Here is a 27308-nt window from a genome sequence, read left to right as displayed (position 1 = left end):
CGGGCTCTTGTTGCCCGCCGGAAGGTGCAGCGGACGGAACGCGCCCGCCCGAGGGACGGAAGACAGAAGCGGGGGGGCGTGTTTGGCCGGGGACAACCCACTCCCGTTCGCCGTTCGGGTGGTTTCTGGGCGATGTTTCCAAGAGTGTCGGCGGCCCTGAGGCTTCGTCCCCGCCCCCGCCTCCCCCTGGGCTCCGGAGGCCCCGAGGCGTCGGCGGCTGCGATTGCGCTTCTCGGCGCCCCGCACGGACCGGCCAGGTACCGCCTTCCGCCGCTGTCGGCCCGGCACGGCTCCGGGCCACCCCCGGGCTCCCTCCCGCTCCTTCACCCGTCGCTCTCCAGCTTCCTGAGGCCGGTGTTCCAACCCCCGGGATCTTAGAAGCCACTGCTTCAAGTCCGAGGGAAAGGGAAGTCCCAGAGAGATAAAAGGACTTGCCCAAGGTCGTAGCGCCCGTGGGGAACGGCCACGGTGACATTCCAGGTCTGCTGTCCTGGGCTCCTTCTGCCACACGCCGCGCCCCAGCCCGCTCGCCACTTGTCCCCTCGTTTCGTCCAGGCTCCAGAGGCGAAGTGGTGTTTTTTCTTTTTCTGCCTCCCAGAATTGTGATGGTCTCCCTCCTGCCTCCATTTAGTCTTCAGTTAATTATTGAATGTGCTTGCAGCGTGCCAGCGTAAGACGGTCCTGCTATCCCGGAGCTTACAGTTACCCCAGGGAGGCACTGCACGTGGAGTAATAGCTGAGATAGCGTAGGTAGCGCAGAACGCTCTATTCATTTATTAAATTAACACACGCCGGTAGTTGCTGGGTGAGCGAAGAGGGGCACCGAAGCCTTGTAGGAGACTTTCCGAGTGCCCTTTGTGGGAGAGCAGTCTGAAATAACCTGAAGGCGGACCGAGACTAGGCGAGACAAGGAGTTGTGGCGTACTTACTAGCAAGCGTACTTGGTACTCGTTACTCTCTGAGAACCTTCATGTTTGTGACACTTTAATTCTAAGGCATCTATTCCGCGCAGTACTACTTGAGGCCACTGGGGCGAATAGGCCCAGCCCTGAGGCAGGTTGGGAGCAGTGGGGATGCAAAGGCGCCGGATGCAGGGGAGAAATCGTACAAGTAGGAGCGGATAGGAAGCGACACACGAGATAAGGGTGGGATAGTCAAAGCAGAGATTTCAGCTGGTTGCCCTGAAGAGTTAGGGTGCCTGCTGTAACAGGAGAATGAGGAGCGGCTTTGAGAAAGCTCTTGAAATGTCCTAGTTTTTAGAATACAAAAATACCTGTTTACGGGAAGAGGCTTGTTGACTACAGAAGAAGGAAAAACAGAAAAGTCCGTCGGAGAGGGGAGTTCTTGAATGTGGTCTGGAATGTGTTGTCTTTGAAGTGCCGATGAGATGCCGTCAGTGGAAGGGCGCTCAGGAGGGAGTTAGGGCTGCAGTTTTCTTTCCTCAGTGCTAGGGAGTGTCTTCCTATCCGTGATTTTCCTGCTACAACCGCAGATTCCGTGTTACTGCAGCATGGTCTTGGGAGGAAGCACTGAAATTCGGGTTACACGTGGCATTCGTTCCCTTATTTGCCATCATTGTGTTATACCTTCAATTTAACTTTCACATGTGAAATAATAATTAGAGCATTTTCCTGAGTAATACCAAATAGTGAATACTACAATGTGGCTCCTTGGTACAGATTATGAGGATAGTAGTTATACAGTGAGTTTTTTAATCTGATTTTGAAGTGCCTGATGAATTAGCCTCTGACATTTTTATAAGCATCTCAAATAGTTTGTCTTCGAATTTTTGGAAGTAGCCATTTTCTTTTTCATGAAAAGCCCCTAGCCAGGCACTGCCATGGGCCGGCTTTGAGAGCTTGACACAGTATTTAACCCACGGTCTGATGCAGGGTCTCGAGAGTGTCTTCATCAGAGCCACCTGGGGTCTGGGTTAAGTGCAGATCCTTGGGCCCCATTCCACACCTACCAACTAATTGTCTCAGGAACCTAAGTTTTGTTTATTTATTTTTAGAGAGAGGGGAAGGGAGGGAGAAGGAGAGGAAAGAAACATTGATGTGTGAGGGGAACATCCATCAGCTGCCTCCTGCATGCCTGCAGCTGGTGACCTGGCTGGCAATCCAGGCATGCGCCCTGATGGGGAACCAAACCGGTGGCCTTTCGGCCCAACCCACTAAGCCACACCAGCAAGGGCTATCCTCAATTTAAAAAAAAAGAGGGGGTGGGCTTGATTTAAAACAATTTAAAAATGCAGAGAAACAGTTCATGTCCTAGCTTTATTGTTTTGCATGTGTTTTTTCTCTTTTCTCTCCTTTGTCATCTTTCCAGGACAAAAAATAACACCCAAAGGTACTTTGGCACCAACAACAGGACCTATAGCAAGAAAGATGAGCAGTCCATCCCGGCCCAGGAGACTCCCAAGGAGACGGAGAGCGAAGGCGGGGTGAAGGAGAAGGGGAAGAAAGGCCTGTTAAACATCATCAAGGGCATGAAAGTTGAGCTAAGCACTGTGAACGTGCAGACCACGAAACCCCCCGGCAGAAAAGCTCTTAAACGTTCGGAGGCCGCGACTGGCAGGCCTCAGAAAGCTGCGGGAGAAGACCCAAAGAAGAGGTGGGTTAAATTCCAATCTGAATGTTCTCCTTTGAAAGTAATTTCTGAAACTCCAGTTTTTTTCTTTAGAAAACAAAAATTTAAAAAAGTTGTTAGTTCCATTCGCAAAGGTTTCTTCAAATTCAAATAAGATCGCTACTGTTCTCTTGATACACCTTCTGTCCTTTTGTCTGGGCCCGATACATGCATTCCGTCCTGTGTGTCAGCGTGTCCACCTTCTCAACCCGCCACAAGTCCTGGCTCTGGGAAGCTGTCCCCGACCCGCCGTCCCCGGTCCCGTTTCCCCGTTCTGGGGCTCTCTGTACCAGGTGTCCTCTGAGTACCAGCGAGTCTGTTAAAACCTTTATCTCTGCTTTGTTGCCTGTTGTCACTAACATTTCTGAAAAACGAAACGGAAAAACCTTCTTTACTTAATTCTCTGCTTGTTTGATTCCTCTTTCCTGCGGGACCTGTTTCTCTTCCAGGGCGCAGGGCGGCGCCTGAGGGAGCCAGCGGTAGGCGATGCTTACTGATGTGCCGCTAGCGGTGTCACAGTGTTGCATGCGTGGAGGATGCCCGTTCCTCTGTGAAACAGAGACGTGGACGCTGTTCTAGAAGAACTGCGGGCTCAGTGTCTGCCGGCAGGTCATCTGAAGTGCATCAGAAGCCGAATAGGGGAAACCCAGGCTCAGGCCTTCTGTAAAGTGACACTTTTTAAGGTCAAGCGACCGTTATTCCATATGATTTATGAACTGTGCATCACTTAATGATCACTGTTTATCGTTTAATGATCAGAGATCTGTTTTGTCTGTGTGGGTTTTGCCCGTTGTTCTGCTCTTTTGATGAATTTTCTGAAGGCTAGACAAACTCGTGGGCTCAACAGACTCTTGACAGTGCAGGTGGGGGGTGGCGGGCGCTGGGCAACACCAGTTCCGATCTAGACTTCATTACAGCTCTGTGCATCCTCGCAGAGCTTTTTAATTTAAAAATATAAAGTAAAAAAGTTTAAATTAGAAAACATGGAAGACACTGAGTGAATGGAGGCTAAGTATCAGTTTGTAGACAGAGGCTCTAGTAATTGCTTGAGAAGTGCTGTTACTGCTCTGTGTTTACATAAGGGGATCTCTGTCTACAGTCTAGAAAGAAGGAGGAGTAATTGAGAAGTCCACACAGTCTCTCACATATTCATCAGTGTTATTAACTGCCGTTAATTGCCTCTTTAAGTTATTAATTAACAGTTCATTTACACCCTGATTTGTAGGTAGCTTCCTGTCTCAGAAGACCTTGTTATGAAATTTCCATTTAAAAAATCCCACCTAGCATGGAATTTTAGCATATTGTTTACGAACTGTTTTATGTGGCTTCCTGTAAGCAGTAATTTTCAGTGCTCTGAGCTTCTGCGGCATCCTCAGAATATTGTAATGACTTGTGCTTGTCAAGAGTACTATATGTCACTAACTGTAAGTGCAGCCAGTGATATTTTAGCATTTGTGGTGTTGTTTCAGTGGCAGCATTTCATGGTAGTGATAAACAGACTCGCAAGAATGTCTTGTGTGAATGACATCATTGATTTAAGTAGTAAGGTATATAGCTTTAAGATCCCCATCATTGATTTCTCTTTGCAGAATAAACAGGTAAAGTAGATTCCTATTTCCCAGAATGACTTAATTTGTCTTTATTCTCAGAACTTTTGTGGAATCTCTTGTTTTCTACATCGTGTCACATTGGATCAAAAGCGCCTCTGGAAAGTGTAGTTGGCTGGTAGAGGGTGGGCCGATTCAGACAGCGAGGGCCCGTAATAGGTGCCGCCTCCTCCTCCTCTTACAAACAAAATAAGAATACCTGTGTTATAGAACAATGCACGCACAAACATATGTACTTATCCAGAGTGAGTTGTTCATTAGCCCCAGACCTATTTATGATGCACCGTGCTTTTCAGGATAGTTATATGGTTTAATTAACGAGTACAGAAATAGTTAAGATGAGTTGAATGCTATGCAAAGATTCAGTAAAGGAAATTTTCGAAATTGCTTTCCAGTTAGACACGAATGAGACAAGCATAATAATTTGGGAAAATTCCACACTGATTGCTTTGTAAGCTTTTTTGAGTTCTCGCTCCATGTTCCTACTTAAAGAAACCAAAACTGGGAGTACTGGAGAGTGTCCTGTGTGTGGTGTGTATGCATATAATCGCTCTGTCTCAGAACTGCTATCAGCGGCCCTGTCTTCAAGGAAGAGGCTTGGTCTTACATCTGAAGATTGGTGAATGAGGCACATTTATTCTTAAAAATCTATCTTTTGATGATTCCTACTGGCCTGCAGGATCTGTGTGTGTTGTGGTTGCTCATGAACAAATGCACATGGACATCAGAAGTTCGGTGGAGAAAAAGGGACAGCATGGCCACTCTCTGAGAGAGAGAGGGCCAGAGCGCCCAGTCCCTGCCTGGCCAGCCTTTTATGGCTTCTCTGGGTACATTACATGGAGGATGGTCCTCACTTACTATGCACAGGTTCATGCAGGGGGCTGCCTTTTACAGATGACAAAGGAAAGAATGCTGCTGATTACTTCAAAGAGGAGGAGGTTGCAGACCCAGGGGAAAAGTGGTTGAACTGGTCACACTCCACCCTTGGAAGGTTTTAGCTCAGACTTTAGGAAGCTGCAGTAAGCCCTTGCTGCCTTAATTCAGGTTGAGGGAGTTTTAGCAAAAGCAAGTCTCATAGCAGTCTAGGTGCAATGCAGGCCTGATTCCCCACAGGAAACCCTCTCTGAGGGAAACCCTCTGCGTGCCACTGCTCCCCACTGGTTTTCCGTCCCCTTCTTTGTTTGTGTCATATTGAACCACCATTGATACAGCTGCTCCCGCTGCATACCAGTTGCCCGAGAATTTAGTGGCGTAAGAAAGCATTTCCTATGCTGTGGATTCTGTGGGTCGGCAGTTTGAACAAGGCAAGGTGGAGCTTTCTCCATGATGTCCGGGGCAAATCCAGGCACGGGAATCCCCTGAAGTTAGCTTGCTCATGTGTCTGGAAGTCGATGCTGGCTCTCCGCCGAGACTGGGACTGGGGTTGGGAGCAAGAGCACCTCCGTGTGGCCTCTCTGCGGGCCTGGCTCTCTCACTGCACGCTGCCGGGCTTCCCAGAGCGAGTGTCCCAAGAGAACGGGAGTGAGGAGGAATTTGTGCAGTTTTCATGACCTCGCCCTGCAATCAGACTGGACGCCATTGCTACCGTCCGTATTTAGCTAGCTATTGATGAGAAGAGGGAGAGCAAAGGGAGTTAGGCATTGAGTTTACTCATAAAATGGAGAGTGTGAGCCTGTTTGCCTCACCGGGAAGCCACACTTCACCACCCCAGGGAATCAGAGCATCGCGCTCCATGGGGGAATTGACACTCCTCCCTTCTCCCCTCCAGTGCCGGGTTTTTGGGAGGCACAGGGTGTGGGCTGGACCGTACAGGCCTGTGGGTCTAACTAGGGGATTGTGTGGACCCATCCAGAGCCCGCAGAAGCCTGGGAAATTGGTCGTTTTGAAAAAGCACTTGGTCCAGCCCAAGCTAATGTAATCCCAGGGAGACAAAGAAGCGCTTGTGTGTGCCCTCTCTCTCTCCCTCTCCCTCTTTCTCTCTCTCTCTTAGACAAATGCTGCTAGAACTAGAATTGTCAGGCCAAAGAATTTGTATATTTTTTAGGTTGATGATACATATCACCAAATTGCCTGCCAAAAGTTACACCGATGTACGTGCCCACTAAATAGTGCCTTTCACCTCATCAGGGTCCCTTTTCTGAAACTCTGTATGTCACCCGGTTCATTTTAAAGAAGTTCGGAGGCACAGGAGGGTACAAAGTGGAAAAGTACCCATTCGTGAAATGGTCTGAGTTACGGAATAGAAGAGATAAACGATATTTTAAAAATTCTCATTACTTGTTAAAATCTGTGTCGAAATATCGCTATATTTTGATGACAGAGGCTCCCCCACAGTTTTTATTAATTATAACACTTCAAATGATAAGCCCAAGAGCTAGGACTACGTAAAGAACACCACTGTCGTAAAAGGCATGGTTGTGGGAAGTGATCACTCTTCTGTAGTCTTTACACACTCTGGTCACACACACACAGGGCCAGCAGAAGTCACGCCCGCCTGAGTGTGGTTGGTAGGGCAATAATACGGGCGTGCTAATGTATAGTTTTAATGTGAGCATTTCACCTAAAATGCCGTGGGGTGTGCCTTAGCGTGAGAGTGCTGTTTCAGAAATGCATGCTTATGAGTTTGTAATAGGACGGGGCAGTGTTGTGCTGCCCCTCGTGGGTTCAAACATGGAAATAAACTTCGCAGTGGTTGGTGAAGGAAGCACGGCGACGTGAGATGAGATTTACGCTTTGTTCACAGGTCACAGTTAAAGTTGCACATTCTTCTAATCTAATTGTTATATTCCCTCCTCTTTATTCTATTTTCTCCTATTCCAGTCAGATTTTAGATCTCCCCTGTCTTAGTAAGGCCCCTCGGGCCTTCGTCCGGCAGCTTCGGGGTCTGGGAACTCCGGTTTGCAGGGTAGACAGGATCGCGGGGTAGACAGGATCTAGACAGGACCTCGGGGTAGACAGGACCACGGGGTAGGCAGGACCGTGGGGTAGACAGGACCGTGGGGTAGGCAGGACCTCGGGGTAGGCAGGACCGTGGGGTAGACAGGACCTCGGGGTAGGCAGGATTGTGGGGTAGGCAGGACCTCGGGGTAGGCAGGACCGTGGGGTAGACAGGACCTCGGGGTAGACAGGACCGTGGGGTAGACAGGACCTCGGGGTAGGCAGGACCGTGGGGTAGACAGGACCACGGGGTAGACAGGACCTCGGGGTAGACAGGACCTCGGGGTAGGCAGGACCTCGGGGTAGACAGGACCTCGGGGTAGGCAGGATTGTGGGGTAGGCAGGACCGTGGGGTAGACAGGACCTCGGGGTAGGCAGGACCATGGTGCAGAGGGCCAGGCAGAGCCCAGCACTCGTTTGGACCCCTCACTGAGGTTCCCCGTGAGTTAAAAAGTGCAGATGGTTTCTTTCTGTCTCTGGCGTGTGGTGCTGTTGACTTACCCTAATTTACTGGAGAGGGGTGCTTTTTCAGCCTTTTGTTACGGAAAACTTAAATCAAACACAGGAAACAGAGTCCAGTCATGACCCCTTGGTACCTGTCCCCAGCTTCAGCAGTCGCACTCGCCATCCTGTGTCGTCTGCGCCTTCGCCCACTTCCCGTCTCCTACCTGCCTACCTGCCGGTGCACCGACTGACGCGTGTGAATCTCGGTCGCGGGGCTTTAGCACACGCGTCTGCCCACGTCACCCACACACGGAGCCAGACGCAGAGCGTTGTCATGTTCCCGGCTTCTGTCCTGAGGCCACCACGATTCTGACTGTTTTCACCTTAGATTGATTTTGCCTGTTCTGGAAGGTGATGTAAAGGGAATCACACACACTACACACTCCTTCTGTCTCCAGCCTTCATACAGCTTCCTTTCCCAGCTCGAGCTACGTGCCATTCCATTGTACGGATGTACGCGTACCACAATTGGTGTTTTCCTGGCGGAGGTACTTGGGTTGTTTCCAGTTTCAGGGTATTGCGCATAAAGCTTCTGTGAACAGGGATAGCCACTTTAATTTCTGCTTGTTACATGTCTATATGGAAATAAAATGGCATCTAGTTAAAAACCTACCAATTTATAATGTTTAAGGCTGATCCCTGTCCACCTTAATATATCTTTTCTGAGTTAATTTTGTGCTGCTGCAAGTATGCATAAGCTTTAACCTCTGACATTTAAGTTTCTATGAAACTGATACTTAATATTTAAGAGCTCTTGATTTTGTCAGAAATTGAAAGATACATTTTTGAACAAAAAACATTTTCTCTGAAAATATCATTTTACTTTCCGCTAAATTAGTGGCATGATAAGTAACGCCTCTTTTTTCTTTCTCATTCGTTTCTCATTTTCTTCTTCAGAAGTGAGTCACTGAGCCCCGAACTGGTGGCCGCTGCCGCTGCTGTTGCAGAGTCGCTCCCCTTTGACAAGCAGGCGACCAAGTCAGAGCTGCTGCGGCAGCTCCGGCAGCACGAGGAGCTCGCGCGGGCACAGAGGGACGGAGAAAGACCCAAAATCAGGTTGGTGACTCACACGGTGTGTGGGCACGCCGCTCTCTCAGAACGAGCTGTTTCCACGTAACCGATGAGTAATATGAGGTCTGTCCAGAAGGGATCAGCCAGGTGATATGATAAATAGAGACATTGACTGAAGAAGAGACAAGACACAAGAAACATTGTACATAGGACAGTGATGCCTCAGTCTTCTTCGAAGGAGGCACCGTGGGACCCCACACAGTGCTCCCAGTCGCCATCAGCTGCCCCATTGTATTTTCCTGAATCTCATTGACGGTCTGAAGTCTTTTCCCTTTTCTTTTAATTTTTATTGTATTTTTTTACATTACCTTTCAGTCCCCTTATACCTCCTCCCCCACAATCCCCACACTGTTGTCCATGAGTCCTTCCCCCTTTTTACTCCATCCCTCCACCCCGACCTCCTGCCACCACTCACCGTGGTCCTGTTCTTCGTCTCTGAGCCTGTCCCCATTTTCCTTGTTCGGTTTGGTCATTAGAGTCCACATATGAGTGAGATCACATAGTACTTGTCTTTCTCTAACTGGCCAATATCACTTAGCATAGTGTTCTCCAGGTCCATCCATAGTGTTGCAAAGGGTGAAATTTTCTTTTTTTTATAGCTGAGTAGCATTCCATTGTGTAAATGTCCTCATAGTTGTTTTATCCACTCATCTATTGATGGACACTTGGGCTGCTTCCATATCTTGGTGATTATAAATAACACTGCAGTGAACATAGGGGTACTTATGTTCTTTTGAATTAGTGTTTTGGGTTGCTTTGGTTGTATTCCTAAAAGTGGAATCGCTGGGTCAAAGGCAGATCTATTTTCAATTTTTTGAGGAATCTCCATACTGCTCTCCACAGTGGCTGCACCAGTCTGCATTCCCGCCAACAGTGCAAAAGGGTTCCCCTTTCTCCACGTCCTCGCCAACTCTTGTCATTTGTTCTTCCCTTTCAAAGGTGGTTTTAGTTTTGGGAAAAGTCAGAAGTTGCAGGCACCAGATCTGGGCTGTGGGGGGCTGAATCACCTGGGTGATTTGATGTTTCACCAAAAAACTCTGCATGAGATGTGATGCATGATCAGGCATGTTGTCGTGATGAAGCTGCCAATCACCAGTTGCCCATAGCTTTGGGCTTCTGAATCATCCCAATAGTTTTCAAGGAGGAATATTAAGCTTAATGCAAAATTTGAAGTAGATTTGTTGCTCTCCTCACTCAGTCAGTTTGAATGCAGTAACCACACAGTACACGTGCTCACTCAGCAGCATCTACCGCCCCCACTGACTAGTGCAGTGAAGTCATCATTGTTCATGCATGCACATTCCAGCCCACTCTCCTTGGCTGCTGGGTTACACCGATGTCATGGAAACCATTCTCATTATATTAACAATGGCTGGACTTTTTCTGGACAGACCTCATATATTATATATAACGTATTTCATTTATATGCAGAATATGAGATATGCCTCATAAATGGAATAGTAGCAATTTGTTTAAAAAAACTCATGTCTTAAGTAAGATTACAGTTTTTAGAAGACCAATTGAGTGGTTAAAGTTTTCTTTTGAGAAGTTACACAATTTCTTATTTCTGAAAAAGAAATGATAAATTTAGTAATATTAATATGCTTAAAAATTAATAAATAACAGAATAAGACAATTTTTCTGAGAAGGACAATTTTTTTCAGTTAAGTAATTTTCTAGTTTTATGCACAATAAAATAATACGGCCACAATAATACGGTCAACTTCAGGCCTATCCCCCTTTCTGTCTCCTCACTGAGTGTCAGCCGGCACCTTGCCACTCCCCTCCCCTCTCTCAGCCCTGCACACCAGTCGCAGCTGCTGCCGAGAGCAGGCGGGTGGCGCGCCTTTGTGCGGGGGGCGGGGCGGGGGCGGTCTGGGTCCTTAGTGCTCCGAGAGCCTGTGCGCGGGCTGTATCTCCGGAAGTCAGAAAGAGTGCAGATGGCTGGACTGTCATTCAGATCGCTCCCTTCTTTATATTTGAACAAATGCAAGGCAATAACTGTGGCTAAATTTCCCCTTTGATTTACTTTTCCATCCTGTGTGACGCATATACAGGTATTGATGGTATGTCGGCTGCCCTAGATGTTAGACAGTTTTACATAAGTCACACTTTGTGTTTTAAGTGAACACGTCTGAAAGACATCTTTAAGACAGAAGGAAACAAAAGTCTCAGTATGTGGAATTTGAATGTTAATATGTGACATAACCTTTTATTATACGTAAGTTTTTATGTCGTATTATTGCATAGAAGAGAAATAAAAATTAAGTTCTGTGAATCATGTTTCTACTATTCTGTAGCTCAACTTTGTAACACACTTGACTTTTTTCTATTTCAGTTTCAGTAACATAATATCCGACATGAAAGTTGCCAAATCTTCCACACCGAGAGTTAGTACCAGACCGGTTCATCAGATTCAGTTTGATGAAGGCTCTGACAGTTTTGCTGACCAGGAGAAGACCGCTGATCATAGAAAAAGGTACCGAAACCTTGCAGTCTCTTTGGTTTTGGCAGTTTCACTGTAGGTTCACTTTGTTGCTGTGCGTATTGCTGCTGGCGGGTACCTGAGGGTTGTGGATGCACTTACACCTGTCTCCTTCCCCTCCACGTACCCCTGCCTAGTGAGGGAGGGATGCTCTGAGGTCAGCACTCCTGTGCTTCTCTGTGGCATAAGTCAGAATGGGCTCTGTCTTACCTTTACCCGTGGGCGTGGAGGTCTCCTGACTTCCAGTAGGTGGAGCTGGGTGAGGTCTGACCTGGCAGGTGCATTGTTTTTCATTCTGATGTAATCGCCTTGGTCCATACCTTAGAGAAATCTCCCACCATCAAAGAAAGAAAGATCCACTATAATACCTTAAAGTGGAGATTATTCGTGTCAATTTGAACTTAGCAGTTTGTAGTTCTTACAGGTGCTAAGTGTTGCCTTACGTGTTTTGTAATAGAAAGCTGTCTGTATTTACGTAACGTTTCTGTTCTCTCTGAGACCCACAAAGAGGTTGTTGGGGAGGGGACCAGATAGTCAGCACGGTCTGGCAAAACCCAGCTCCACTCCGTAGCAGAGGTGCTGGCAGATGGAATGTCTTTGAGCTCTATGTTAGCTCCTTCCTTGCCGATTTGTGCAGGAAGATTGGAAAAGATGGTTACAGGTTAACAAGGGAAGTTCAGGGGGTTCCAGGGACTTTGGAAGATTGTTTGATTATGAATTTAAAGTGATTTTATAGCTATGATACATTATTGATTAAAGTAGAGTGTGTATTAGAGTTTTACTTAAAGTTCCTTGAGAATATTTCAATTGAACCTTCTTTGAATCGGTCTGCGAGATGACCCCGTGCAGCTACAACAGAGTGCCCTCCATGGTTTGACCTCTGATGGTGCTACTGTCATTACGAATGAGAGGGCGGCAGGGAGAAGCTAACAAGGGAGGACAGGGTGGGTATGCGTGCACGACTGTGTCGCAGAGGTGACTGGAGGACTCTGGGGAGGGGCGGGCGGAGGTGAGACACCAGGTCGTCCACCTACTCTGCCTCGGGACGGCCGAGACAGCCTGGGCCGGGCTGCTTGCTTCCGGCAGTGCCCGGAGGTGCACGTCACAGAGCACTGGCTGTGCGGCCACGCCGGCCTGCCTCGGGACCTGGCACCGTGCCATTGACTAATCCTGAGACTGGGGACTTTCAGAGCCGCCCCCCCCTACCCCGCACTGGTCTGCCGCCCCAGCTCTGAGCTGCTGAGAGTGGAGCCCAGCTGAAATGCCTTTCTTGAAGAACAGGAAAGACACGTGTGTAAACTGTACGCCGTAGGTGCGAATGTCCGCTTCCTTCCCTCCCTCTGTAGTGCAGTGTGCTTCCACACTGCACTGCGTCACCCCTCTTCACTCTGCGCCCCTTCCACCCGGCACCCGCCACGGGGCTGGGAGCAGAGGGCCTGTGGGGTGGGGAGCGGGGTGCAAGGCGTGGAGGGAGGTCCTGGAGTGTGAAGCTCGGTGCACAGACGCTTGGGGACTTCCTAGAGGAAGCGTGTGATGTGAGATCACCTTGTCCAGCCTTAGTGTGGCATTTGCATTTTTCAGTTTAATTTAGTAGAAAAAAGTAATGTGACTCAGAAAAACAATTTAAAAATTATTTTAAAAGTGAACCCTCCCTTTATAAACCAGTTTTATTTTTATTTTTTAATTCTCTTTTTAAAAAAATTTTATTTATTTTCAGAGAGAGGGCAAGGGAGGGAGAAAGAGGGAGAGAAGCATCAATGTGTGGCTGCCTCTTGTGCGCCCCCCACTGGGAACCTGGCCCACAACCCAGGCATGTGCCCTGAGTGGGAATCGAACCCACGACCCTTTGGTTCTCAGGCCGGCACTCAGTCCACAGAGCCACAGCAGCCAGGGCTACTTTGTCATCTTGACAGAAAGTCTTGGATTCATTCCTGACAACTTCTAATTTAGCATATTTTAATAGCTTCCCAAAACATTGAGTTTTCTAAAACATTAATATAAGGTAGAGTGAATGAAAATCATGGCAAATTAGGCTAATCTTTTCAAATAGGTATTTTGGAAATTAGACTGCTTTAACTGCTTTTTTATATTATATAAACATTTAAGTGCATGTGTTCCTGTTTCTAGTTATCAGTCGTGAAGATGTGGCAGTGTGGTTAAAATGTCTGGTGTCAGTCAGTGGACTATTCATGTTGTATATTTTATATAAAATTTTCCTCTCATGAACAGTTTTTATTGACAATTCATTAATTGACAGTAATTCATTAAATAAATTATTTTTTCTTTTTTGGTTTTAGGAAAAATATATTCAAGGGGAAGAGACTTAATATTTTTGATCTGAAGACAGCTACTCAAGAGGCACCTGAAACAGGTTTGTCAACAACAAAAAGAGCAACACTATGTAGAAAAATTCCATCTTTCCAAAACATCCTTAATGTCTGACCGCATAATAACCGGGGACTTGCACCTGCCATTGGCCTGCGACCTGCTCAGGACCTGCTCGTCGGCGTGGCTAGTCTTGGCCCGGCTCCCCCCGGGATGCCGCGGTCTGTGAGCCGGCGGGAGGGAGGGAGGGAGGGAGGGCCCACCCGCACCGCCAGCTGTGAGCAGCAGAGTGACTGCTGATGGGGGTCGGGGGCCAGTGACCCTGGGCTGTTCGCAGCGCGCCCCTGCACCAGCACGGAAGGTGCGCTGTGGTTTCTGTCCTGAGGCGGCGCACGCTCTCGGAGAGGTGACGGCCTGCACAGAAGTGACTCTGGTGACTGCTTAGGAGGGGGGGAAGAGCACCCAGGAAATGGGAAATGCAGTCGGTAGACTTGCAGTGTGTTTCTCTCTAACACGCGGTCTCTCCTCCGCTCTTTCTCCTTTCTGCTTTGGGCAAGAAGTCAGGTCCTTCGGAGTTTCCATTTTCAGTCTAATTAAGTGAGGAATAAGAGTACCCTTTTACTTAGCATTAAATTTGATTTACTGATAAGATAAATAAACTAATATAAATGGTCTCCAGCTTATAAGAGACTTCCATTTCTAAAGAATATAAATTAGCTGTTTGATCCTTGGCAGAAATAAATATATATTTGGTATTTCAGTTCCTGGACCGGCCTCCACTGACTCATTTAAACTTTCTATCACTTTATTCAGTATCCTCATGACATCAGTGGCAAGGTCTCCTTGACCTTTGTATCCCCGGAAGCACCCAGCCAAGTGGCTTACAGATCATAGGAAGGAGTTACCTTAAACCTTAAATCCTCCTTTGGACAAACTGAACTAAACCTGTGTGTCCAGTGAGGGAAGGGGTTGGTTCAGGCAACGCGGGTTCGTTTAAAGGGAGGTGAAGCCAGGAACGAACAAGCCCCTTGTGTTGTGCAGGCCACGTTCTGTCCTGTGCGACCCACGGGAGGGGCGCGGGCGTGGGCAGCACAGACCGCCTCTCCCCTGGAGCACGTGTTTGCAGGGCAGCTGCTGTTGTCTGTCTGACGAGCAGCCGGACGGAGCACTTGGGTTTTGCAAGAGCCAGCTTGCTATTTTCAAAGTCGGAAACCTTATTTTTAAAACTGAAATTAGCTAGCAAGGAAGTACTGAAGTTGTACGTGTTTTATGAAACAGTATAAAATAATTATACTCTAATAAGGACAGTAATGCACAAATTCATGTCAATTTACTTGAAGGGTACTCTTAATAAGCCACACTTGCATGAGTCTAAAGAGTGTCATTTGTTCCCAGTTAAATGCATTCGGTAATTATTTATTGACCAAATAAAGGAGTTCCTCTGTCCCCCGATTTCCACACTTTGCTCCTCACTGAGGTCCTGCCAGCCCTGCAGAGGACGTGGTCATAGACCCCGTTGCTCACTCTGGAGGAGCGCAGGGCTGACAGGCGTGTAGCTTCACGGAGAGAGGTGTGGTGTGGGGTGTCTGGGTTATTCAGCCTCAGGGTCCGCCACACCGCGCTCCCCGAGCGTCCCTTTCCCCGCCTGTAAAGTGGGGCGCGTGCACACAGCCCCAGGGGTAAACGAGGTGGTGCAGCTCAGGTGTCGGGCACAGTGCCTGGGCCACAGTGAACATTCAGTGACACCAGTTGTCAACACCAAGAATAATAATGATGCTGACGATGTCATCATGGGCAAGACACAGGTTGATCAGTGTCCACTGAATGAATTGAAAGAATGGGACCCTGATAATTAAGTTATTTTGCTGTTATGGTCACTCTGGAAATGTGGCTAGTCAGCCTGACTGTCGCGATCTTTTCTCTGTGTGAGATCTCTAGGCCAGCACACCTCATACCCAGCAGTGAGTGTGCGGCCGGGCACGGTCGTGCGTGAGCTTGCACGTACCTGTCTTTGTGTGGACGTATGTTTTCTTTCCGGAGTGCAATGGTTGCCTGATAAATGTACCATTCACTTGTGAAGAAACTTCCAAACTAGTTTCCAGAGTGGTTGCGCCAATTTGCATTCCCATCGGCAGTGACGGGTGCAAATATGACCCCTTCCTGAAAGGTGTCTTAGGTTTCCAGAACAAGTGGTTGAAACATGGTGTGGTGCGGCCTGTGAGCCGATGGTGTATGTCCTGCCTTCCTCAGTAGGAGCTGGTCGTGAGGGTTAGATGAACTAAAGCACAAGAGGCACGTAGCACAGAGTAAGTGCTCGGGATCCATCAGTGGTGGTGTCGTTGTCATTACAATCACGTTAACTCTTCCTTGCGCTTTCTTGGTAGTACGTTAGTGACTTCTCTTAACAGACTAAAACTACAGATAAACAGCTTGGCCTTTAAAGATCAAAGTCATACGTTGTCTAAAACATATTCACCTTCATAAAAGTATCTTTAAACAAAATACACATTTCTTTTTGCCTTCCCAGTAGAGGAAGCAGTGAGACTTTGGGGGGGTTGGTTACCAAGCATTGTCGTAAAAGTTTAGGCTTGCAATTGCTGTGATTGTGGTCTTTCTGTGTCACATGTTTACATATACGTTTCCGTTGTAGCTCTCAGAGAGTGGCCTTGCACTGTATAGCACTTAATTGCGAGCCTCAAGGTCTGAGAGTGTGTTGGCAGCTCAGAGCTGATTATACATTTTTTAAAAGACAGATGTTGGCGTTGGCCTGCGCTCACTCCAAGCCCTTTTCCACGCAGGAGCAGCGCCTTCGCTCTGGGACGTGGAGTTCGCCAAGCAGCTGGCTGCGGTGAACGAGCAGCCCTTTCAGAACGGCTTCGAAGAGATGATCCAGTGGACGAGGGAGGGGAAGCTGTGGGCGTTCCCCATCGACAACGAGGCGGGTGAGCCTTCCCTTCGGGGGCGGGTGAAGTGCGCTGATGGGGTCCGATCCCACAGCCTTTCGGTTCCGGAGCCCAGCTGTTTGCGTGAGGCTCAAACTTTGTGTGACCGTCTTTGTGGTGTCCCGAAAGAAACTGGACGGTATTTTTGAAAAGGATGTTGGGATTTCCCCTAATTCTAGATGTTTGGTGAGGAGAATGAGGAAGTAAAATTACGTGGCAGAAATGCACCATGAATTGAATTTCTGTGTCTCGATAGTGTTGGGTGACAGTCCCCTGGCTGCTAAGCAGATTGCCTGTAAATCTTCTGATACACTAACTGCTGGTGTCAGATTATACGTTAGTTTTGGAGACCATTACAACTCTTGAAGTCTGGTGCTGGCATCTTTTCTTTATAAAACCATTGTATCAGCGAGGTGCAGCCTTCTCGTGCTCAAAGCCACTGAGAGTACAGACATTAGGAGGCTTTGAAATTCTTTGGCTGTGCATAGATGCTTTGAACTGGTCATAAAGTATTATCTACTTCCCTGGAGATTTTTCTAGAGATAGCATCTCTGTCTCAATGAAAAGGAAAGCAGTTTCACTGTGCTGTTTACTTTTATTGCACCCACGTTGTCATCAGCTAAATATTCTCATTGAATTCTATAGGCGTATTTTCAATTAAAAGAGATTCATTTGCTTTTATATTAAAATTAGCCAGAAGTTGCAGACACCTCATTAATTCTCAGGAAAATGGAGTCTGTATTATAATCTCTGCAGTTTTATGCTTTCACCATAGTATTTTCATTTTTTATGACCTTTCATTTGTTTGGATTAAATAAATAGAATGGCAACTTAAATATCAGAAATATTTAGTCCTATGTTTTCATAAAGTTTTATGGTTCCTGTACTCTGTCAAGCGCCAGGGCAAAGTAAGGAAAAAAAGAGAAGAAAGAAACAGGGCTTCTCGGTTGTGGGGACCTGGGCGCACGCGCCAGCCCTGCCCCTCACTGGCCGGGGGCCGGTCAGGGGCCGTGTAAGCTCGTGGGCCTGGGTGCCCTCACCCGGAGAGCCAGAGGGCCCTCACCGGGAGACTGTGCGATGTGGGCGGGGTGCAGTCCCCGAGGTGCTCAGCACGGTTCTCGGCGTGTCACTCGTATGCGTGTGCGTAAATGTTGGTTCTCTCCCCTCCCTGTGAGCGTAGAATTTTAGAAGTAGCGGAAAACTAGCAAAATACACATGTGCGGCATTAAGGGGAAATTTATTTAGTGAAACTTGGGTGTTCTCCGTCTTTGTGGTTAAACACATGTTTTAAAACCCAGCTCTGGGGTGGGACAATGTGTGACTTGGCTGAGCAGGGACAGGGAGTGAGTGGTGGTTCGGGGTTCGGGTTCCCGAGTGAGTCACAGCTTAATCTCTCCAGGCCTCGCCGCCCTCGCCTGTAGAACGGTGGGAAGAACGACAGGACTGACTTTGGGGGATTCTCCTTAGACACCGGTGAGATCGCACAAGTAAAGCATCACCACCGTCATCATCTCGGTCTCCACTCCAGTGTGGTGAGGGGGTTCGCTGCGGCCCTGCTCCGCACTTTCAGCGTTCGCAAGGACGTGTGCACTTTCTAGGACACACCGGTGTCATAGGAAAGCTTGACTGGGTGGTACGCTGTCATCAATAGTAAAATGCTTACGTTCTGTAAAGTTTCGAGTGCCCACATCCAGAGGACTTTATCTTAAATTTGACCTGGTTTGGAGAAAGTTTAATTTCTAAGAAAAGGGAAAAACTCGTGTTTGGTCAGGTCGTGAGGGTAACTGGGACAAGGGTCCGCCTACCCCGTACGGCTAGTTGGTGCTTCGGGTCGGAAGAGGGGGCGGCTTGTTTCCAGCTCCTGGCGGGAGCTGTCGCCCGAATGAAAAGCAGGAAAAGATGGGAGGGTGCTGCTCACTTTCCTCCCCCCCACCCCCCGCAGCCCCCAGCACAGCTTGTGGGGGGTACCTCAGCCCTGGGAGAAGTCGGATGAGGGCCTGGAGCCCCAACAGTCCCATAGCGTTTTCATATTTGCTCTTCTCAAATGTGGAGATTAACAAAACATTGTGCTCTCTCTGCCAGTGCTTGGCTTCATGAAGAGGTGCTCTGGTGCTCTGGGGGAAGGTGTTTCATTCTATTTTTAGGGGCTGGCCAGTCGGTTTGGCGCATGACACTGACAGTGATGTGTCCTGTTGTACAGTTTACTTCCCAGGGAAGGCTGTGTTTTCCCGTCATGTAAAAATATGATGTGTTATTTTGCCACTTAAAATGCATACATTATTTTTCTAATTCAAATTAGGCTTTTTGTTTTGTTTTAAGTTTTTGTCTTAAGAAACGGTGTGTCCCTACTATTGCGCTCTGCCAGCGTGAGACTTACAAAAGCTGTCAGTGAATTGTCCCCACCTGGGTGTCATAGTAAGGATCTGTTGTCTGTTGCGTTGGTAATAAAGTCATTTTTATTTTAGCTTTGACTTTAATTAAATTTAATCAAGTTTCTGCCATTACCCAGCTCACCGATCTTGCTTTTCAATATGCATTAGCCATATATAGATATAGTCTGCCAAATTAAGGGTGTTTGGAAATGCTCCCCGAGAGTAATTTTCAGAGGCCTCAGCGGGCAAAAACGTTTAGTCGTGTATGTTAATCACGCATTCGTTTTTATTCTTCATTTGGTGGAACTTTTCGCTTCTACTGTGGCATGCCTCACCAGGCCATCTGAAGTCTGTGCTGTAAGGCGAGCTAGCAAGGACAGTGGGGGGGGGTCCAAAGTCACCATAAAACTCTACAGAGGGCGGCTCGTTGTTGTGGGGGAGGGAAGGTGCAGAGGAGTTTGGGGCGAGGTCAGAGACTGTTAGGCACGTGTCACCTGAGGCAGCCTAGTGGTTGTCCAGAGAGGTTCTGCCCGTGGACAGGCGCCTGGAAGCACCCACGGAGGAGAGGTGCCGCTTCTGACACACCCGGGAGCGGCACAGTGTACGGTGGAGGGGCCGAGTCTGCTGCCGCTGCCGTGCGCCCTTGCACCCCACAGCCGGTCGCTGCCGTGGACTCGGTCTTACCTAAACCCTGACGTGCTGTGCCGTGTCTTTAGCTGCACGCGGTGCTGGTTAAAGCAGAACCCGTTAGACACGGACTTAACCTGTCATCTCAGCTGATTGCATAACATGTGGGATTTCCTCCTACATTTAACTTTCCATTCTGTCTTATTTTTCTCTTTATTATGTTTCTTTTGTTTATTTAAAAAGATTTTAAGTTTCATAAATATATGAAAGTTTACTAGCAAAAAAGTCAAATAGCACGAGAGAATAGGGAGCATCCTTTACCTTGCTTCTCCCCCTTCTCGGAGCACACGGCGCCTCGGCGCTCGCCCTGTGGCAGCAGGTGTGGTGCCCCGCCGTTCTGTGCCGCACCGTGGGCGGCACCACGCCGTGCGTGTGTGGCGTGCAGCGTGGTTTTTTTTCACTTAGCGGTGTGTCTGGCATCGCCGCCTTGTCAGCACACAGAGATCGACTGTAGTTACCGCACTAGTTCTGCGAAGTAGAGCTGTTTCGTATTTATTCAACAGTCCTGTAGTAAGCCACTGTGTGCATGCCGTATGAATAGTGTAAACATTTTGCCATTTTCCTGTTGACGGAAGGAGCTGTAGTTCTGAATCCTTTTATATGTGTCCCTCTGTGCCTGTTGTACACTTTTAGTTCCCCGGAGGGTCAAATGATGGGTGTGTTTCAGATTGCAATAAATATTGATATGTTCTCTGCTAAAAGTAGCCCGCTTACCCTCCAGCCAGGTATTTGAACGCCCCCTTGCTCTACCCCGCACCTGATGCTGACGAGTTACTCCTCTTTCAAACGTTCAGGGCCAGCACTGACACCGGGGGTGTTTCTATTTGCAGTCCCTGGTCACCAACCAGATTGCGCATCTCTCTGTATGTTCAGTGGCTGTTTGATGTTTGCTCTGCGACTGGCCTCGTCATGTCCTTCGACTTTTTCTGTTGGTTGTTTTATCAGTTCATAGGAATTTGATACATTATAGGCTTTAATCCTTCATCTGTTACATAGTTGGAAATATTGTCTTCCAATTGGTCTCCTTTCTTCTTAAATTAATTTGTTTTTTTTAAAGACCTCTTTGTAGTTTTCTAAAATTTTTAAAAGGTTTTTTAAAACTTATTTTTAGAGAGGGGAAGGGAGGGAGCTAGAGAGGGAAATCTCAAGTTAGTATTGAGTTTCAGAGTGATCCTTGGTCAGGGATTTTATTTGTTTAAAATCAAGTTTCTCGGCATCATTCGGTCCTTTATCCTGAAAATTTTATTTTTCCAATTTTCTTTTTTTCTGTTTTCTTTTACTGTTTGACAATATAGGCCTCCCAGTCTCTCTCTCCTCCTTCTCTTTTTGTTCTGTCCTCTGGGAACATTCCAGTGTTGTCTTACAACTTTTCTCATGGGTTTTTGTCTCTGCTATCATATTTTTAACTTCTAAACTGTAAATTTAAAAAGTTGTTATTCTTGGTTTAGATTTTTTAAAGATTTCATTTGTTTATTTTTAGAGAGACAGGAAGGAAGGGGAGAGAAACATCAGTGTGTAGGTGCCTCTTCCACTCCCCCTACTGGGGACCTGGCCCACATCCCAGGCACGTGCCCTGACTGGGAATCGAACCCGAGACCCTTAGGTTTGCAGGTCAGCACTCATTCGACTGAGCCACACCAGCCAGGGCAGTATTCAATATTTGTTTTATTTTTTTTTTCCTGCTACCCACATTCTTTCAGTTTCCTCACAGTTGTTGCTGTCGTTGTCGTCGTCTGTTTTGGAGTTTGCATTGGGTTCACACCGGCTGCGGCTTCGCTGAGATACCGTATATATATACGGCCATACACGGACAGTGCGGCGGGGCAGGAGTTACTCGATGCAGCGGTTGGGGTTCCTGATCAGCAGCAGCCCGGCTGGGCTGTGCGGGGCGCCAGGTGTCTCCCTCCTCACTTACCCGCCCCTCCCCCAGGGCGTCGTCCCCCTGGGAGTGATTCCGGGGGGTTCGCACCTCCCGTGCTCAGGCCCACAAGCGGGGACAAGGCCGCGGGAGAAGCAGCTCCCCTGTCCTAAGGGCGGTGGCGTGATCACGTCACCCGCCGTTTCCGCTCACATCCCACGGGTGGAATGGGATCGTGCGGCCAGGCCTCGCCCAGAGCGGGCTGCAGAGGGCGGTGTTGCGGCACAGACGCGGACGGCTTTTCCGTTCCTGTGCGGTGGTAAAGAGGTCCAAGGGGTCTAGAAAGCTGGGCACCCGTTTCCGCCAAGGTGTTTGTCGCTCGCTCGCATCGGTGGCTCCCCTGAAGCGCCTGCAGTCGAGGAACTTGTGTGCGTGCCCTAGAGGAGGGCGTAGGCGGCTGTGTGCTGGGCTTGTGTGCATGGTGCACGGGCGGGCTGGCCGGCCGGCGGGCCGCACTGCGGAGGGCTCTGGCCGGAGCCAGCCCGGGTGAGCTCTCTCCGTGGCGTCTCTCCAGTGCCCCAGGCGTCTTCCGCCGCCTGCGCGGGAGGAGGGGCTGGGAGGGCCCCTCCCCAGTCGGGGTGCCGGCTTCCTTCTCCGTGGTTCCTCTCTGGCCCGTTCCGTGACTTCGTTCTCTGTCCGTTTCAACTTCTCCGCAGGTGAGCTGCCCGTCTTCTCTGGGACTGTGTGGCGGCGTCGCCCACGGGCGCGGGCGGGGATGGGTGTGGGAGATCGAACTGTCGTCCCCTGAGCCGGTTTTAGTCAGTCTTCCGGTGTTTGTCCCTCCTCCCTGATTTCAGGGGTGCAGTAGCCCCCACTGATCTGGGGGGTGCATTCCAAGACCCCCAGTGGACGCTTGAAACCACAGGCAGTACTAGACCCATTATACTGTATTTCTGCATGTGCATATATACCTGGGATAAAGTTTAACTTATACACTGGGCATAAAAAGAATTAACAACAGTAACTACTGATAAAATCGAACAGTTGTAACAGCGTACTATAGTAAGAGTTATGTGAATGCGGTGTGTCTGTCTGTCTCTCTTGTGCTGGGAGAGGAGGACAAGTGCCCACGTGATGAGAGAGAGTCAGGTGGCAGTTTTCACCAAAGTCAGTGTTAGCTCACGGAGGTTTCTGTAGCCTGTTCCCGCGGGGGGCCGCGTGGGTTCTCGGCTACCCGAGCGCCCCCGCAGGGATGGAATAAATCCCACGGATCGTAGGCTGTGTCTTTTCATGCGCTGTTGGATTTGCTCGCTGAGCTTTAGAAAGAGGTTTTGCCTCTGCATTCATGAGAGGTACTGGTTCAGATTGTTCTCTCTCCCTCTTCTTTCCTCTCTCCTTTTTTTTTTGTTTTGGCCATGTCTTTGTTTTTGATAACAAGGTAATAGTGGCTTCACAACATGAATGAGGAAGTGTCCCTTCTCTAGTCTGCAGAAGAGGTTGTGTCAGTTGGTGTTAATTTTTCTCTAAGTGTTTGATAAAATTGTTCAAGTGAAGTGATCTGGGCGTATAGGTTCTTTTTTTTTTTTTTTTTTTTTTTTGAGAGCTTTTAAATTACACATTCCTTTTCTTTAATAGTTATAAGACTATTATCTATTTTTTGGATGGTTGTTTCGGTAGTTTAGTGGGTTTTATTTTCAGCTGTCGTTTTGCTCGCAGATGTTGGATTTGTGAGTGCGAGGTGGTGGCGGTGCCCCCTCCCTGTTGCTCTGCTGTGGCCGGGATTTGTAACGACAACCCCTGCTGGCGCGTGGTGTCGGCGGGTGGCGCCTTCTCGCTCCCTTCTCTGTGGGGCTTGGTGGAGACTTATCAGTGTTACTGCTTCTTCTTAAAGAACCAGGTATTGGTTTCATTATTTTCCTATTTTCAGTTTTATTGATTCCTGCTTATCATTTATTCCTTCCTTCCCTGTGTTCCCTCCCTTCGCTTGCGTTGGGATTGCCTTGCTCCTCTTTTCCTGGGTTCGTGGGCGGCGCTTACAGGGTGGGTGGGAGGCTTTCCCTGCTCCCCTCCCCCGTGCCCGTGGCGCCCGCCGGGTCCCGCAAATTCGGACGTGTCGTGTTTTCATTTTCATTCATTTCTGTGCATGTTTGAAATTTCCTTTGAGGTGTCCTCCATGGCCCTTGGATTATTTATAAGTGTATTAATTTCCGAGCGTTTGAAGATGTCCCTGTTGTCCTTCTGTCACTCACGCTCGGTGTGATTCCGTCACGGTCAGGGCGCCCACTGTGTGTTCGGTGGTGGTGCGCCTGCCGCAGCCGCCCAGCGGCCCTGGCTGTGCCTCCCTGGGCGGGCGCTTCACAGGCGCGGGGCGAGAGTGTCCGCTCTGCGCGGCGCGGTGGGGCGTTCGGTGCACAGCAGCTTGAGCCCGGCGGTGGTTCATTCTCCTGTGTCTTGGCTGGTTTTCTACCTGCTGGTTTTCTCCATTGCTAACGGCGGGACAGCGAAACACCCAACTATAATTGTGGATTTTTAAATTTCTTCTTTATTTCCGTCATTTTTTCTTTCACACATCTAGAAACCTTATTTTTTGGTATATACATAATTCAGATGCTGTCTCATCTTGGTGGATTTATCCTTTCATTATGTAATGTTCCTCTTTCACCAAAATAATTTTTTTTTGCTCTAAAGTCTACTTTACCTAATATTCATATAGCCACTCATGCTTTTTTAAAAATTAATGTTAGCAAGATATATCTTTCTCCATCCTTTTACTTTCAACCTACCTATTGAAGTGAGTGTCTTGTAGCTTGCATGTATCTACTTTGGCAACCACTGTGTTTTGGTATATTTTAAAGTAACTATTGATTTGTTAGGACTGAAGTCTCCAGTTTTATTGTTTGTTTTCTGTTCCTTTTCTCTATTTTCCACTCCTCTTTTCCTTGGCTTCCTGTGGGCTGCTAGAGCATATTTTAGGGCTCCATCCTGTTTCATTTATGTGTTTTTTAAGCATAGTTTGCATAGTTTCCTTAGTGGTTGTTTCAGACACCGAAATACTTACCAGCAGTAATTGCTGCTACACTTTGAACACTTACACTATGCCGAGCATTGTAAAAGAACTTTAAAATTTTGTGTCTACTTCATCTTTACAAAAACCCAGGAGGAGGATGCTGTTTTAACCTTGATCTTATGCCTGAGGCAGCTGATGCTCAGAGAAGTTCATGAAATTCCCAGTGATGCGGTTACTGCATTGGTGGGCACACCTGGGGTACGACTTCCAAGTTCATGCTTTTCAGTGTAATACTGTATTACATTCATGTTAATTTTATGATGTTGTTTTACATTAAAAAATTATAATATATTTTGTCACATTTTTTAGGTTTCGATGATGATGGTTCAGAATTCCACGAACACATATTTCTGGATAAACACCTGGAAGATTTTCCAAAACAAGGACCGATTCACCACTTCATGGAGCTGGTGACCTGCGGCCTTTCCAAAAACCCACACCTGAGTGTTAAACAGAAAGTGGAACATATTGAGTGGTTTAAAAATTATTTTGATGAAAAAAAGGATATTCTAAAAGAAAGTGGCATACAGTTTAATTGAAGATCATGGCAATTTTTATTTCAAGATGTTGGAGATTGTTACTAAATAAAATAACTTTACTAGAAGTTTACCTATATGGTATTAATTATTGCATCTGGTTTGAATGGTATAAATGTCAAATTATTTAGAAATATACCATGGTAACTGGAAAATATTCTTGCATGAAAAAATTATTAGCATTCACAGATTTAACTAGTAATTCTTTTTAAAAAGAATATTTTAGAATTAGTAATAAGCTTAAAACAACTTTCTCTAACCTTTTGCTTTTGATTCAGTGATCATACTTCTTTGTAGTACAGTTATTAGCCATATATATGATGACATCAGAGGACTATCACGATTGAGATGATTTATAGGCAGTTCTATATGCATAGAATATATATATACATATGTACATGTGTCTATATTTGCATATATGCATGTTTATATTTTTATATATTTCACACAAAATTAATCACCTTTGCCTAAGTCTGCATTACTGTAGAGAAGTAACCTTGTAGCCCTGGCTGGTGTGGCTCAGTAGATTGAGTGCCAGCCTGCGAACCAAATGGTCAGCAGTTCGGTTCCCAGTGAGGGCACGTGCCTGGGTTGTGGGCTGGGTCCCCAGTAGAGGGCGCATGAGAGGCAACTATGCCTTGATGTTTCTCTCCCTTTCTCCCTCCCTTTCCTTCTGTCTAGAAATGAATAAATAAAATCCTTTTTTATTTTTAAAGTAACCTTGTAAAAATGAAGGGCTTATTCTGATTTCTTCTTGTACTTTAGACCTTAATGCCGAAGTTGGAATGATTTAGATTATATTATGGTGTTTGGCATTGCGATTCAAATTCACACAGAGATTGAGGAGTCTAAAAACAAACCTCAAAACAGCAGTTCGTAGTGACCCCAGGCTAGTGGTGCTTCAGGCCCCCGGCACAAGCCCGTGAAGCCCCGCCAGACACCCAGGCTTCAGGCTGTAAAACACGTAACAAAACAAAGCCCGTGAGTGGGCGTCGGCAGGGACAGCAGACAACAGGACGAGACCTCTAAAGCCTTCCAGCGCCGGGCTTATCGTACGCAGAGTATAGAACACGTGGACAGAATGACATCAGAGCAGGAGGCTGCCCAACAGACTCGAAAACATTAAAGTTAATGAAGGAGTTTAACAGTAGATCGGACACAGAAAAATAGATCTGAAGAAATTATACACGTGCAGCAAAGAGAAAGGGAATATGAAAGGGGTAATAATTCACGTAAGAAGGCAGTCACATTTCTATGGTGCTCTTCCTGTATTTGTCCGTCCTGTCCTCTGTCTTCTGTGCTTTGGAGCCAGAAACTTCTTTTCAGATCTCCGTGTCACTATGAACTGTGACGGTGAGAACGTGACGTGATCTCGCGGCCAGTCTCCCCCCCCGTAAGTGACCTTGTGACCCCCATGTCACAAGGTTTACAGGTGGGTGTCAGCCTCGGGTGCGGCGGCACGGGTTCTGCGGTGCCTGGTGTGTACTGTATTCTGCAAAAAATGACCTTGGGTTTCTTCTCCACACTCCTCCCAGGCCCCCGGTGTCAGGATTTTGTTCACGACTCAACATTCATTCAGGGATGGCAGCTAGCTCCTTTCACAGTTTCAGATCTAGTTACCATTACCTCGAAACGGAATACTTAATGTTTGTGAGGCATTTTTCTCGTCCTCCAAAATCCGTAAAGTCGTTTCATCACTGCTGTAGGGACTCCTGCTTTCGCAGGTGGGGATGGGGACGGGAGGGGTTGTCCTTGAACAGCTCTGGGCTGCGTCTTCTCCCTGACAGCTCCAGTTCTCTCCCGCCGAGAAGGAGCCCAGCTCCGGCCAAATGAACAGATGCCCTGAACGAAGGTTTCACTGTGTAGTCTGCCCTGCCATCTCCTTGGGAGACCCCAAGAAACAGGATAAAACTGCTGCTCCCAGAGACTAATAGTGGGGCGCTGCTCTTACAGCACGTGAACGGCGGGCACACCTTTCACCCGCTCCGTCACGTGTTGAGCGTTCCCAGCGCTCTGCCACGGGCTAGGTCTCCCCTAGACACCAGAGTAGACAGGCAGCATTTGCTCGCCTTGAGATGTCATCTTAAATGTCACTTCTCCAGAAAGGCCTTCTCTCCCTGATTTGTTCAGTGGGTCCTCCCTTCTTACTGTCGGACACCCCTGTTTTCCTTCCAGTATTCCCCTACACTGATCCCCCTAAGCAGGGCGGGGGTGGGGGGCGGGGTGTCAGCCTCTGTCACCTCTGGGAAGCCATGTGCCCAAGGCCCAGCACATCGCTGGGTCCCAAAC

At 47.8% G+C, this 27308-nt stretch overlaps 1 protein-coding gene across 1 annotated transcript; it reads left to right on the top strand.

Annotated features, from left to right (window-relative positions):
- The first annotated feature begins 40 nt into the window (after positions 1-40).
- On the top strand, positions 41-25092 carry MRPS31 (mitochondrial ribosomal protein S31). The gene is made up of 7 exons (XM_028526766.2): positions 41-257; positions 2329-2613; positions 8574-8732; positions 11086-11226; positions 13530-13603; positions 16356-16499; positions 24793-25092. Exons 1-7 carry the CDS (start codon positions 133-135, stop codon positions 25020-25022), a joined length of 1158 nt encoding a protein of 385 aa, XP_028382567.1. The 5' UTR covers positions 41-132; the 3' UTR covers positions 25023-25092.
- Positions 25093-27308: the final 2216 nt, after the last annotated feature.

Source organism: Phyllostomus discolor, chromosome 11 (assembly GCF_004126475.2).
Source record: "Phyllostomus discolor isolate MPI-MPIP mPhyDis1 chromosome 11, mPhyDis1.pri.v3, whole genome shotgun sequence".
Lineage (NCBI taxonomy): Eukaryota > Metazoa > Chordata > Mammalia > Chiroptera > Phyllostomidae > Phyllostomus > Phyllostomus discolor.
The sequence above is the reverse complement of the archived record's forward strand: the minus strand, read 5'-3'. Positions and strand labels throughout refer to the sequence as shown.